General features: G+C 35.9%; 1 protein-coding gene across 1 annotated transcript in view; it reads right to left on the bottom strand.

Moving 5' to 3' along the window:
• The window catches only part of LOC106881210 (sodium/calcium exchanger Calx-like), a 281,512-nt gene that overhangs the window by 39,321 nt on the left and 225,703 nt on the right, over window positions 1-16,488 (bottom strand). The window contains exons 5-6 of the mRNA XM_089352997.1: window positions 12,248-12,456; window positions 5,761-6,002 (exon numbers count right to left, since the gene is read on the bottom strand). Of these exons, the coding sequence (XP_089209123.1) occupies window positions 5,761-6,002; window positions 12,248-12,456 (451 nt within the window). The remainder of the gene's footprint in view (window positions 1-5,760; window positions 6,003-12,247; window positions 12,457-16,488) is intronic.

The raw sequence follows: 16,488 nt of genomic DNA, 5'->3' as shown, positions 1-16,488 counted from the left end.
TTTTATAAAGGATCGTGTTTTAAAAAAAGCATCATGTTTTATAAAACATGTTTTACAGACCAATGTACTTCATAAAGCTCCTTTCTTTATAAAGCAAGTTACTTTTCAAAGCTACACACTAAAAGAAAAAGCATACTTTATGAAACAACAAAGAATAACATACTTCATAAAGCAACACAATGTTTTATAAAGCGTCATAGTTTATACGTATAGCAACATAATTTACTAAGCAATATATTTTGTGAAGTCGTATACTATATAAGAAACGTTTTGTTTCCCATTTATTTAAATCTTTTCCTATGTTATTTGAATTAACAAGTAAAACGCTTCCAGCGTAGTGTCTTGTGATTTTTTTGTAGCTCTCTTCCTCCTCTACAACTTTTATTTATCGTATTTGAAATGTGAATAAATGTTATCCCTTTCCAGATGTATGACGATAGAATTCCAAGTACAAATAGAAAAAAAAAAGAAGGAAAATAATTTGTCCGACAGCCTAATACAAAGCAGCATAGTTTAAAAGGAACATACTTGATGCAATAATATATTTTATAAAACATCATACTTTATTAGGAACTTACAAAAGACTTTTACATCTGTGTCTGTCATTTTTATTTTTACTGAATGATTCTCTTCATTGAATAAAGTATAGCTTGCCATAAAATGAAGATATATGAATGGTTTCGTTTAACACGTGGATGCACACAATACCTAACAAAGATGTCTGACATCAAACATCATTTTTCCAGAGAAAAGGAAATAGTCTATTGTAGTTGTTTTCTACAGTTCTCCTAACAATTTTACGAGTAATATATGAATGAATGAGGCGGCGAGCTGGCAAAGTCGTTAACAAGCCAGGCAAAATGCTTAGCGGCATTCCACCCATCTTCACGTTCTGAGTTCAAGTTCTAACAAGGTCGACTTTACCTTTCATCCTTTCGGGGATCGATAAATGAATACTAGGATCAATGTAATCGACTTTCCCCTGCCCCCACGCCCCCCGAAATTGCCGGCTTTGTATCAAAATTTGAAGCCAATCTATGAATGAACAAAGAATGGTTTGAATTGAAACAAGGAACGAATTACTAAGAAGATACCGCAATTTTTGGTAGAAGCGTTCATCACTCTCTTCACAGTATAATTGTTTCAACTTCTGGAACAAGGCCAGTAATATAAGGCGGGGTGGGGGCAAGTCGATTATATCGACCCCCTGTACTCGACTAGTACTTATTTTTTCGACCCCTGAAATAATGAAAATCATTTGAACTCAGAACATAAAGAAGAAATGCCGCTAAACATTTTGTCCAGCGTGCTAACGATTCTTCCTGCTCGTTGCTTTTGTTTACAGTATAACGGAAGCAAGTTTATAAATAAGATTTTATCCGGTCGCTCGCTCTGCTAAAACTGCAGGCATATTTTTTTTACTCACACCTGATCGTCTTAAAAATAGAACACATTGAAAATCAAGAAACCAAAACTAAACTATATAATCACAGTTGGAAAGTCTTTAATCGCAGGCCAGCTGACCTGGGCTCCAACAAGAACTAAAGCAACATTATTAACAGTATATGAATCCTCGATGTTTCAGAAGGAAGCTTTACACTTTTGTTAGTCTTCAATTATATTCTTTCCTACTCTAGGCACAAGGCCCGAACTTTTTAGGGAGGGGTCCAGACGATTAGATCGACCCCAGTACGCAACTGCTACTTAATTTATCGACCCCGAAAGGATGAAAGGCAAAGTCGACCTCGATGAAATTTGAACTCAGAGCATAAAGAGAGACGAAATACTGCTAAGCATTTCACCCGGCGTGCTAACGTTTCTTATTTCTTTACTGCCCACAAGGGGCTAAACATAGAGGGGACAAACAAGGACAGACAAAGAGATTAAGTCGATTACATCGACCCCAGTGTGCAACTGGTCCTTAATTTATCGACCCCGAAAGGCTGAAAGGCAAAGTCGACCTCGGCGGAATTTGAACTCAGAACTCAGACCAAATACTGCTAAGCATTTCGCCCGGCGTGCTAACGTTTCTGCCAGCTCGCTGCCTTTGTCTTCAATTATATTGCCGTCGTCGTTATAGCTTAACTCTCAGTCAACAGAAGTTAAGGATTGAGAAGATATGTTATCAAAAGCATTCCATCTGTGACCATTTTATCTTTTTATATATCAGAAGTCACATCGTCCAATGAGTCATTCTCTACTGAAGACGTCAAGGTGTGATCCGGGTAGATTTGGTTGCTATTTCTAGCAACTCGAATGATCGAGTAGAAGCTCGTTGCAATAACGTTTCCATTTTCAATATAAGATCATTAAAATATTTTTTTTCCTGTTTGAATTCTGATTTTCTTATTGGTTTCCTTAGAGCCCCACGACTTCGACACTATTTATTCCCACCAGATCAATTTTCAAAACATAAAGTACTCATATAGTAGAATAATAAAGAGAAATGTTTCGATGAGACGTTCATTGCTTCTCCATGGATGTAAGTAGCATAAAAGAAATAATCTTAACTGGAAATGGAAACCTCTTCGCAGCAAAGCCAACAGAAAACCCCTACGTTGCCTATTAAAAATCGCAGTTATATTTCTTCCTCTAGTCAAACCCTATTGTCTTAAGTACAAAAAATAAATAATAAATGCGCCCTTTTAAGGCCTAGCCCGGTTACCCAGTTTCAGTTTCGTATGTGTTCCCCAGCTGGACAGGACGCCAGTCCATCGCAGCGTTACTCATTTTTTCTAGCTGAGTAGACTGGAGCAACGTGAAATGAAGTGTTTTGCTCAAGAACACAACGCGTCGCCCGGTCCAGGAATCGAAACCACAATCTTACGATCATGCTGCTGACACCCTAACCACTAAGCCGCGCGCCTCCACTAAGTATAAAAAGGATGTATATAATTATATAATTCTACATAACTTTAAAAGAACAGGATAGTCAAGGCTGGAATGCTTTTGATCAAAGGCCCGATGTTTGCTGTCTCTTTAATGGTCTCTTTTTCACAAAAATTATTTTATGGAGGGAAGCGCTCCAGTGATGGAGATGACAGTGCTTGGGCCTTTCTCACATATGTGTTCTGTGCATTTCATAAAATTCGAATAATGTAGTTTTGAACCACAGTAATGGAAGACTCCATAAAAAGACAACAACATTAATGTCCCCAGTGACTGCCATGGTAGGCAAAGTGTTCACAGCACCATTTGGTTTCTTTGGATACATTTAGCAAAGTTTACGCTATTACAAGAATTCGGGCCAAAGCTCTGGTGTGAGAACTCAGCATTCATAGCGGCACTGAAAATGGTCACAAACGCTGCCTTCCTTGTCTGACTCCGTAAAGAAATGATTGGTTGCTTCCACGCGCATTTAGCATAAATTTCAGAGTATTTAATGTTCTACTTATAAATAATATCAACAGCATCCACTCAAATTTTATTAGAATACATTTTATATTCAACCGATTTGGTTTAAAGTATCATTCACTCTCAAATAACATTGTTTTCTTAATTCAGTAGCTTTTTAGCATTGATTTATGCTTCTGTTTTATTCTATGCCTGTGTTAATTTTTCATTATTAGTATAGTATTGTTTTCCTTGAAGCTCTTTACAGGTTACTGAGCATAATTTTCAAATAACAGTCGACATCAGAGACACTTAATTATACTTTTTTATATTTCAGTATGGGATAATACATACATACATACATACATACATACATACATACATATATGTGTGCATATATATATATATATATATATATATATATATATATATATATATATATATATATATATATATGCACACTCACCTACATTAAGAACATTTCTACTTCATTTTATTACGAAAACAAAGTGTAAATATTAATGCCACAACAGAGTTTTCTCCCAGACGATAACAACAATTTGAAAACAATTTGAAAAAAGATTAAAACGAAAGAAAAAATACTGCAACAGTCAAACTGAAAATAAATAATAAATAACTTGAAGTTGTTTCCTAAATGTTTCTGTAACCATTGTAAGCAACTATTTCATGCTTTTCGAACAGACAGCTGCTAATCACTATGGAAATACCATTTATATGATAAGAATATATGCAGGAAAAACATGCTGGTAATGAATTTAGACTTAATACTTAATGAAGAGGTGTATCGGGATTTTGTTTCTCCCTTATTAGAAAATGTAGGCTTTAAATATTCAGTAGTCAAGTTAACCCTCTGCCTGTCCAAAGCATTTTCAAAAGTATGTCCTAGATGTTCATGCTTATTTTCAGATTCATAGCCCTTGTTTCAAATATTTTGAGTAATATAAAGCTTTCCTAAGGCGGCGAGCTGGCAGAAATGTTAGCACGCCGAGCGAAATACCTAGCGGTATTTTGTCTGTCTTTTCGTCCTGAGTTCAAATTCCACCGAGGTCGACTTTGCCTTTATCCTTTCGGATACGATAAATTAAGTACCAGTTACGCACTGGGGTCGATGTAATAGACTTAATCCCTTTGTCTGTCCTTGTTTGTCCCCTCTATGTTTAGCCCCTTGTGGGCAATAAAGAAATAAGAAACGTTAGTACGCCGGGCGAAATGCTTAGCGGTATTTCGTCAGTCTTTACATTCTGAGTTCAAATTCCGCTGAGATCGACTTTGCCTTCCAGTTGCGTACTGGGGTCGATCTAATCGATTGACCTCCTTCCCAAAAAATTCGGGCCTTGTGCTTAGAATACTCTGGTGGTTGAGAAAGATGGGAACGTGTATCACATGTGATGCTTAGACACCAGGAAAATATATCCTGTGTATCACATGTGATACACAAGACAGGCAAACGGTTAATATGCTACATGTCGGGAATAATAAAAAGCTAATGAGAGGCAGATATGAGTTAAGACATATAGGTATGTTAGGGTCTGTTAGTGTTATTCGATCGATAAATAGGTATGTTAGTGTTAATGTTAACATCTTTAGTGTCGGGATCGTTAAAATATTAACTAGAAATAATAATGCAGTGAAAAGGAAAAAAAAGCAAAAATAAAAAAAATAATATAAATAATAACTAACATTATTTTAATTATTCCAGCAAGTACGGGACACACCTCTAGGCATGTCATATCGAGGAGGTATCGGTGAAATATAAACTTTGCTGTATTTGTTAAAGTAGTAATGAAACAATTTCTAAATAAATATACAATTATGTACATTGTTTAGCGTTGGAAAAATTGTTTAGATACCCCAGGGTTGTCATCTGCATGCACAGATCAGTTAAGTCAGTGTCAAACATATTTAACGTAGGCGTCATAAAAATGGCTACAAATAATTATACGATGAAACTGAACAAAAAATTGTAGCATCTTGGTAGGGTCACCTTCCAGTGGTAATAAACACACGCACTGGTTTTAAGTGAAAGAGTATCAGTGTGTGCGTTTATTATTGACATGATGACCCTCCCAAGATACAAAATCTGATTCAACTCGCGATTTCACATCGAAAAGTTTCGAAACCAAAATATAAAGAAGAACCAGCATTTGATGGCATAAATGTATTATGATGTATCATTGTCTATAATTGAGAGTAAGTGGTGCAACAGCGCTGTAGAATTGGCGAGTGTTTCGTTAGCATGAAAAACTGGTTGCAAATCTTTAAACGAAGTCTGTGGGTATGGCTAAAAAGTATGAAGACAGTGTCTATAGAGGTACTTCATCCAATCCTTGGATTACAGGACTCACCCTTAACCAACAGGAAAAAGAAAAATCCAATATACCCTTTATGAAATCGAAGTCAACTTACCGTCATCGTTTATAATGGTGACCATATTGATGGCGATTTTGCCTAAAACTACTCGGTCATTTTCAGCCGATTCCGAATCCAAATAAAGCTTAATGTAGAAAAACTCATCTGGTTCCCAAACGTCATCATCAATGATCTCCACCTGAATCTCTTTCGAAGTCTCGTTTGGTTCAAAAACCACAGTCTCTTTGATTGGTCTGTAGTCGCTTTCGGATTCTGCCGTTCCATCACAAGTTTCCACTCTGCAATGAAATTAAGAATTCAATGTCAAAACAATGATTAAGAAAAAAAAAAACAAAAAAACTATCAAGAACATTCCCAAGTCCTTATTTACATTTCAGTCGTTACTATATCTGTTATTGATGTTGTTGTTGTTAGAGTTGCTTAGTCCCAGGTCAACTCTAACCGAGCGAACAGACCTATAACCAAAAGTATTCGAGCTGTGCTCTTCATGGCATTTTCCCGGGCATTACATATCTAAGGTTACATTATCCATCATTATATATTTCTAAGAGTTCGAGCAGGCTCCCTCATTGCATCATTTCTTTTTGATGTTAATGATAATGACAGTAGTGGTGGTAGTGGTGATAGTGATGGTGGTGTTGGTGTTGATACTGATGTAAATGTTGTGGTGAGTCTCCCCCCCCCCCCCGCCAGCAAAGCAGTTAACAACAGCTAAGTAGATTCTACTCCAGAGAAAATTACTAATTCATGAACTACGTTCAAAGTAAAGCTTGAACAATAGGACTCACACCATTATAGGGACAGTGATAGGCGTTTATAAACATACAGAAATGAGTAGAAGATACAAAAAGGTTAAAACACAGTTCACAGAAGATTTAAAGAGGACGCTACTCAACAAGCTATTTAGAGAAAGGACAATTATGACTCGAATCAAGAGAAAATCTACTGAAGTGATGTTATTTGATCAATCAACTTACTAAAGAACACTTAACATGAAATGAGGTTTCTGTACTGTGTTGCAATTACTATTCACGGAAAAGTAGGGATAACAGAAATCGAATGATAGCAAACAAGCAAAACGGATTAGTACTCGCCAAAAGATTATCGGTAGGCTATGACAAAAAAAAAAAACAAAAAAAAAACATCATACTGTTATCAGATTACAAAGAGAATAGTTAATACGTAAACTATTAACTGTAACCCTGTGACAGACTACTCGAAACCAACAGGAAATGCCTATATGAAAACTCACAGATATACAAATTATCTTTATACATGAACTACGAACTGTAAATCAAAAGTATAATTATTGTAAGAAATGGTAAGAATATCAATTGTAAGTCTGAATTAAACCTGCTCCTCTCTTGGATGATCTGGATTTATTCTGGAAGGGTTCTGGAACGCAGACAAGCTGTACAACAGCGTGTGCTAAATAAGCTATGAAGGGAACTGCAATCGTCTTCAGTAAGCATATGGCATTAGCAGTGTAATTCTTCTGAAAGGGTTTCTAAAAATATCGAATAGAAAATCATACAGGAGAGACTTGATCTTCGGTTATTGGTAAAGGAAGCTCCGTTTCTACAGGGAAGCTCTCACCAACCCGCTGTAAAAAGAAAATGGATACTAATCTCGATGTAGTAGACTGACTGACAGTTGCACGGACAACACTCGTCGAAAAATTAACAATTGTAGCCGACAAAGTACAGGTCCTTAAATTATTTAAATAATGTGTATAAACCGCTCGCATGTGACTTGAAAGCATTTCTTCAAAATCAATGCCAAACAAACGGTATGGTAACTGATAAGTAGCTGGGAGGAAAGATAGGTATCTGATGGTGTCCCCATGAAGAAAACTGTTCTTAAGGCTGAGAAGTAGCATCGTTGATGTCGATTGACAATATGGTTAGTCTATAAGAAAGTGTTTAACTCACTACGTCGCTCACTTATTGGTACACGAGTCACTACGCGTAGCTAAGTTTCCATCTGCTCGAGTTGATGCTCTCAAAAGATTGAATACAATATGGGCTACACAGCTATCACAGGGAGTTATACTAGTCCGAAACAGAATTAGATTATCGAAGGCTGTATTTCAGTGTGATAACTTGTTTGTACCACTGTTCGTCCTGGCAGAGAACCCTTTGTCGCCATTGATGAGAAAATGCCAAGACTAAATTTTAGGATCTACAGAGGAGAATCTGGATGTCATTCAGAACATTTTATCGCTGACCTGAAACTGCATTCAGGTAATGTTAACGACACTCACTGTACTCAGGAATGGATTCTTGTCGCGATAAATGTCCATATTTGGGAGTTAATCGAAAGATAGTTGACTATATGAGGAATATGGACATAGAGGGCTGGTCAAATAACGAGTATTTCAAATTGATGACAATGTGCTTTACGTCAGTATTGTGAGTTATAAAGGAATACTTTAAAAGAGCTTTGAAAGATATGGAAATTAGGACAGTCCAGGTTTACACAAGATACATGAAGAGATTAGCGATTTGACTAATCAAGGATAGGAAGATGCTAGCCATCAAAAGTAACTTCTAAATCAGCAATGGCATCTGCTAGACAGAGGGATAAGACCAAAACCGGATAGATGGATTACGAGCGCAGCCTGGTATCACTCAAACAACGCTTAACCTAAGAAATATTCTTTTCTATTCTAGGCGCAAGGCCCAAAATTTTTAGGGCAGCTGCCAGTCGATTAGATCGACCCCAATACGCAACTGGTACTTAATTTATCGATCCTGAAAGGATGAAAGGGATAGTTGACATCGGTAGAATTTGAACTCAGAATGTAAAGACAGACGAAATACCGCTAAGCATTTCGTCCGGCGTGCTAACGTTTCTGCCAGTTGGAAGAATAACTTCTCCTGATCATCAGACAAGGTAAGTATGCCTCCTAACTTTGTTGTGATAGAAAATATTGATTGTGCCAATCAATACGGAAGTTACCTCCTACATTATCAACAGCTGTTCGAGCATATATGTATGATACTGCCTTCCCATGATAGGACATCATGGCAAAAACTACATTTCAATGTTATCTATGGGAAGGATTATCTCAAACATGAAGATCATGTCAACGATATAACAGAATCAGAATGTATCTGTACATTTAAAAAGAAAGAAAACTGGCGGAGCATTTAAAAAAAAAAAAGCTGTCCAGTTCAAACACAACAGACCTGTCATTGTTCTATGGGAAAGAGAACAAAAGTCATGCAATGTTGTAAAGGTCAGCTGTCTCAATAGATGTGAATGTCCCCTAAAAAGTTGCGCAACTTAAAGAGAACGGAACTTACCGTTCTGTATTCTCGCTATAGATTCTCATTAGCACCTATTATCACATGTATACTTGTCTGTGTAAATAAAAAGACTCACATAAAACTTTGAAATGGTAGCATTTTCCAAAATTGAACAAATGGAATCGATTCGTAACGTCTAAAATGAATCGATTAGTGTGGCAATGAAGATTTCTAAAATATTTAAAGAGATTCTCCGTTTGGAATTCTAAGAATGAGCATGCGCAGACAGTTACAAATATGCATAAACTATAATTCTACCCTAAAAAACTGCAGTTATATGTGATGCATACATAACTACATTTAACATACATACATACATACATACATACATACATACATACATACATACATACATACATAGGAGAAAGCTAATTCGAAGACTACAGATCAAATCTTTCATTAGAACTGTAAAAATCTGTAAAACTTTTCAGAAGTTTATCATTTGAATATATATGAGCAATATTTAGAAATGCAACTATATGCACGAGAATACACACATAAAACAAAACGCACAAAACTGCATACATACATACATACATACATACATACATACACACACACATACATACATACATACATACATACATACATACATACATACATACATACATACATATATACAGACATACATAATAATAATAATACCATGTTGTTGATGTTGAAATTCCAATGAAGGAGCCTTGGATCTAGGTTAGAAACCGGCTCCTTCTCTATTGGCGAGAAATTTTGAATTAAAACTGAACAATGACATACATACATATATACTTACATACATACATACATACATACATACATACATACATACAATATATATACGCGCATGTATGTGTATGCGTATATATGTACATGTGTCAGTGCGTATGTGTATGTGTGTATGTATGTATATACATGTCTACAAATATACATGTATATATATGTATACATAACATATACATACATACATACTTGTATGTGTGCATATGCACGCGTGCTCACACAGACACAGACACAGACACACACACACACACGCACACACACACACACACATACGCATATTAACATGCGCACAGACATACGCATATATTCACGCAGACAAATACATTGAATTTGATTTAATGTTTATTAAATAAAGTGTCATTATATTGAATTTTAATTCGAAGTTTTGTAGCTCCAACGTTGAATAGTTTCAATAATTAACTTCAGTCTCTTCCATTTAATGGAGTGTCACAAAAAACGAAAAATAAAACCAGAAAAAAAATTATTATTGATACAAAATTGACTATCAAATATATAAATCCGCTATAAACAATTAGGTTACTGCAAAGGTAAACAAAAGCGCCAATTGACAGCGGCTGTGGTTGCTTAGTAACCAGCATGTTCGGCGTCTGTTTGATTTCGTAAGAGTTGACATTAAAAAGATGCGAAGCGAGAGAATATTTGAGTGAACCACACGAAATCAATGCAATGCTTGTGATGTGCGTTTAAGACGACGACGGTGAATTTAAGGTGATGATGATGATGATGATGATGATGATGATGATGATGATGATGATGATGGCGATGGTGGTGATGGTGGTGGTGTTGTTGCTAACGATGAGGATAATGATGACGTTATTGGTGATGATGACGTTATTGGTGATGATGACGTTATTGGTGATGATGACGACGGGAATTTTGTTGATAAGGATGGTGACGATGATGATGGTGAAGATGAAGATGATGGTGGTGGTGGTCGTGGTGATTGATAATCATACCGAAGTTACTGACCACGAAGGCGATAGTGTTGATAAATGATCTTGATGACGACTATGATGGTAGCGGTAATGCTGCTGCTTTGTTGCTGATAATATTGACATGCCCATATATATATATATATATATATATACATACATAATACATACATACATACATACATATATATATATATATATATATATATATATATATATATATATATATATATATATATATATATATATATATATATATATACATACATACACGTACCTACAACACAGAGACATATCTTCACATCAAGATTGATAAATATATATCATAACACTTATATGCAAACATTTAAAAAAAAAACTGTCTGGTATATATAATATTAAAATGTTAAAATGAGGAAATTGTACAATGAATTAATATAACATAATTAAATGCGTGAGTAAGCAATAAAAATAAACCTCGGCGAAACTTAAACTTGAATTTGTAAAACAGTCGAAGGCTTTCTTAAAAGAGAAGTCGAAATATGCACTACATTGTAATACAAAATAACTATAAAGTGTAAAGCCAAATTCAAATGCGACAGTCAAAATTTTCGTCATCAGGGTAGAGAAGATCTTACATTTCAATTTTTAATGCAGAGAAGTTCAAAGATGGAATGATTAAATGTGGAGAGCTAAGTGTATTATTAAGGGAAGGGGGAACTGGGGGTTATTGAGAAAGGTAATGGTAAAAAGAGAAAAGATAGTTCAAGAAGAGTGAGGGGTTAATAATGAGACTAGTAAGGGAGTAGTAGTAGAAGTGGAGAGTAGGAAGATGAACAGGAGAGTGTGATAGATAGTGTATAGATGGTAGTTTATTGCGTTGAGTTTGTTAGAGTTTAGGGATGAAAACTATAGAATTATTGGTTGAGATAGTGAGAAAACGAATGGCAACTGTTTGAGGGAAGTAAAGTGTCTAATTCAATGACAGAGGGAGATCACTAAGGTATATAGAAAGGTGTGAGAGAAGATAGAGGTCGGTAAGCTGGTGATCAAGGTAGCAGTGGTTTGTGGGTTTATCCCGTTAAGTGTTTAATATTTGTCCCTGTACTATTTTTCGATCGTCTTGATCTCTGATAATCACCAGGTATTTTATTCTTGGATGTGTACACAGTTCCGGGTACGATTCGGACTTGGGATCTTTATTTCTAAACTCAACTTACGTATCACCCTTACCAACTAGGCTGCTTGAGGCATGTGCAATTTGATATTGTTACTATTCTTTGGTAAAGGTGGCAAACTAGTAGAATTGCTAGCACGCTGGCAAAATGCTTAACTTCATTTCTTCAGGATTTACGTTCTATGTTCAAATGCTGACGAGGTCGATTTTGCTTTTCATCCACTTTGGGGTCAATAAAATAAAATACCTATCAAATTCTGGAGTCAATATAATCGACTTGCTCCCTCCCCTAAAGATTGCTGCTGGCCTTGCGCCAAAATTAGAAAGAGTTACTATTCTTTACTCACCGAACTTTAGCTGTGATGTCAAGACATCCCGTTCGTTTGATTCCGATCTTAACATGACCTTCGTTCTCCATAACAGCATAAGAACTGGCTGTGAATTCAACAACAGCTTTGTTGCCATGGTCACTTAGGTCATCGGGTGTTTCGCCTTTGAGACTCGTTCTTGATTCTTGCACACACTCGCGTCCACCTTGCTGGATGCCAAGGAAGATCTGAAATGATCATGTGAAATATATTTAAAGAAACATATGAGGATATTAAATGAAATATATGAAGATATTAAAAGATATATGTGAGGATATTAAAATATAGATATGAGAATATTATATTGGGAAAAATATTGAAGAAAATATATTAAGAGAAAAATGCTTGAAGACAAGAAGTGAGAGAGAAAGAGAGAGTGTGTGTGAGAGAGAGAGAGAAAGAGAGAGAAGCTAAAAAAGATTGTAGATAATGAGATAGAGATAAACAGAGAATGAAGGAGAAGAGACTTAATGGGGAGAAAAGAAAAAAGAGAAACGAGAGCAAAGAAAATAATAATTAAAAAGTAAAGTAAAAACAAAATAATGTCAAGAAGTAGAAATAGAATAGAATGAAATGAAGAAAGAAAGGAAGAGAGGAAAGAAGAAATAAAGAAAGGGAGAAACAAAAAAGGAAAGGAAAGATAGAGAGAAAAAATAGAAGACCGGAAAAACGTAAGAAAATGAACGGAGGAAGAAAGAAAGACAAAGGAGGAAAGAGAGGAAGAAAGACAGAGACGAAGTGAGATAGGAAAAAAGATTGTAAGAAAGAAAGGAAGAAGAGAGAAATGGAAATTAGTAAGCTACGGATAGGATTTATGGTGTAAAGAAACATAGATATTAAAATATATGATTAATGATAGAAATTAGAATTATGAGACACGTTCTGCACTGGTGGGAAAGTTGGATATTGAACAGTTAAATAACGGCTGGCATAATAATAAAGGTCTTTGGTTCTTCAGTAAATGATGTACAGTTGTCTCCCCCTATTTATATTCTATTTATCATATGTAATAATATTTATTACTAGTGATGGTGCTCCAGCATGGTCACAGCCTTTGGACTGAAACATATAAAAGAATGTGTGTGTGTGTGTGTGTGTGAGTGTGAATGTGTGTGTGTGTGTGTGTGTGTGTGTGTGTGTGTGTGTGTGTGTGCGTGCGCGCCACAATTTTGTGAAAAATAGTTTCATTGGTTGCAGGTTCCGAGCACACCAAGTCACTGGTTCACTACGCTTATGATGGCGAGCGTAGTAAATGCGAATCTGAGTTAAGTCAAGTAAAATACAGGCTGGGCAAAGTATTTCCGTTTGAAAGCACCAGTTTATCGGTTTTGTCAACGTTGTTTACATATTTCGCCAACGTACATTACCGGAAGATACACCAAAGCGCGTGCACGCACACACACACACACACACACACACACACATTTGGTTGTCTTGGTTTTACACCGATTTGATATTTACGACCATTGCCAACGACTGCAATTTGAAATTTGTCCAAGCCGTTCATATTTTCACCGCTGAACTTCCGAGGCTATTTCTACCAATTATCGCCAAGCGAAGGTTAGAATTTTCAAATGTGATCTTTTCGTTTGGTTTTATACACCATTATGTGTCAAGAATTTTCACATTATGCTTTCTTATCCAATATCTACTGAAGTGGTAATTTATATTTTAATTAGAGATGTTATTTCGCTACTTCAAGTAATATTTTGTGATTTAACAGTGGTTATAAACAATGTTACACACACACCCACACACACACACACACACGCACACACACACACACACACACACACACACACACACATGTATAATACAAAGAGCCATTTCAGATAAAGTGAAATTAATGGCACCATCTCTTCAAATAAATTATTACGTCAGCTTGTAACTAGAAAATAAAAACAAGTTATTCGGCGAATGGAAGATTGAAAGATCCGAACTAGTGTTTGCAGGGCTATGAATTTGCCTGCATCGACTCAAAACAACGTTCTTGAAGAAATTAGAGACATGAAAAGAATTCAGTACACCAAACTTCTTGAGTAAATGCGACGTACGTCAGTTGCTCTCATGTAAAAATAGTGAAACAAACGAAAATATTTATGAAATATAGTGGATGAAATACTTGAACTAGAAAAAAGACATTGCAATCGATCAAGCTATCACCTTTGATAAGACAGAATCTATTTTCGTTGACCTGAAGGAGAAAGGGGGAGATGAAATATTTGCAAGTACTAAGGTTTGGTTGGTAGGTTATAAGGGTCGCCTCAAGTGTCATGGCGTTAAAATAACTGGTAAGGCGTCAAGTGTAGATATCGAAGTAGCTAAAGTATTCTCTGTACACATTGTTCAGAATAGTAAAAATCATTAGACTCTTATTTTCATATTGATAGGACAGTGTTATTATATTAAAAGAAAATGGCTTCAAGAATCTCTTTTGATATAAAAGACCGTACTAGAATTAATGGCTGCCAATAACAAACCAACACTTCTAGTTGGTGGCAATGTTTCAAGAAGATTTAAACTGAATCCTCTGTTGGTCTATCATTCGCAAATATCACGTGCATTGAAAGGGCTTAAGCAATTGTCTTTCTACTGGATGTCAAGCAATAAAACGCATGCACTCACACGTATATTTACTTACATGCATATAACTTTTTTCTTTTATTTGTTTCAATCATTGGACCATGGCAATGCTGGGGAACCGCCTTGAAAGGTTATAGTCGAACGAATTACCCCCAGTGCTTATTTTTTTAAGTCTGGTAACCTATCTATCTATCTATCTATCTATCTATCTATCTATCTATCTATCTATCTATCTATCTATCTGCTTGTCTGTCTGTCTGTCTATGTGTGTGAGTGTGTGTGAGTGAGTGTATGTGCTCAGGCGGGTGCGTGTGCATGTGTGAGGCTAACTTCCGGACACATTCATTCCACAAACAAGATATCGGTCAACTCAAGACTGTTAGAAAACTCTTCCCTAAGGAGTCGAGGGTCGTACAGTGGGATTGAACTGGGAACCACATAGTTGTGAAGCGAACTCTGCACACACCTATGCAAGGACTTTGTTTTATCAAGAACTGTTTTAACAGGTTTCCCGATGCATTATTTTGTCAGGCTTCACCGTGTCACAAATGTGGAGATTCTGAACAAGACGAGGTTCGGAATAATGCATGAGATTATAGCAGAGCGTCAATCTCGCCTGGCTGGTCACATTCTCCATCTAATTAATTTACATCATTCGGAAGCAGCCATGAGTTTGATACCACCTGACGGGAAGCGTAAGAAGAGCAGTTTGAAAATCACTTAACGGTGAACATTTCAAGATGATCTGAAGCCAGTCAACGTTACGAAGTTCGAGCAGTGCAGGCGGACCTAGAACTAAATCACGTACTCTGTTGCCAAGTTTAACCATCTGCTGTTTGGCCATGTTTTATCATATACTCTATCTCGTCTCAGAGAACGAATGTAGCCTTTTAATAACACTAGAAAATAATTCTACGAAAAAATCACGTTGCTAATGTCTCCTAGCATATAAAAGCATATAAAATCCTAGCAGTGTTGCAGTTTTTTGAAACGTGTTTTAGATATTTAACTATGTGTCCATACCGATATGATATTTATACCAGTACGTCTTTGTTTTTATTTTAGACAGAGGTTGAAATGTTGCTGTTGGAGATAAGATACGATATTTTTATTAAAGTACAAACGAAGTGTCACCAAAGTAATAAACTTTCCAACTAGCTTGAGCTTCCACTATACACTGGGGATTGGTTGCGTGCAAGAGTGTATAGAAAGACTGCCCCCTTTTCACACATACATAGAAAACGAATATAAACACACGCACATACACACACATATATAGCAAAGGAAAGAGTAAAGAAGTAATAAAATGATTTGATGTACACTCAAATATATTTATACAGAATAATATCAATATCTGTGTGTTCTTACGAATAAGCTTTCATTGTCAACGTATTTCCTCAGACGACTTCTGTATTGGAAAACAAATCTTTATAACACCATTATATATGTAATCTATTGAATATTCTATGAAACACGCACTCACACAAAGAAAAACTTGCATGCACACATATACATTCGCATACATATCTCGTTGTAAAGCAATACCAACCCCTCAGTAAAACCAGCAACCAACTAAAGCTATTTCGTTTGTTCTCTTGCATTATTAACTCACTACTCATGTGGACATACGAATGATT

Source organism: Octopus bimaculoides, chromosome 5 (genome assembly GCF_046866305.1).
Source record: "Octopus bimaculoides isolate indiv1 chromosome 5, ASM4686630v1, whole genome shotgun sequence".
In the NCBI taxonomy this organism is placed as follows: Eukaryota; Metazoa; Mollusca; class Cephalopoda; order Octopoda; family Octopodidae; genus Octopus; species Octopus bimaculoides.
The sequence above is the reverse complement of the archived record's forward strand: the minus strand, read 5'-3'. Positions and strand labels throughout refer to the sequence as shown.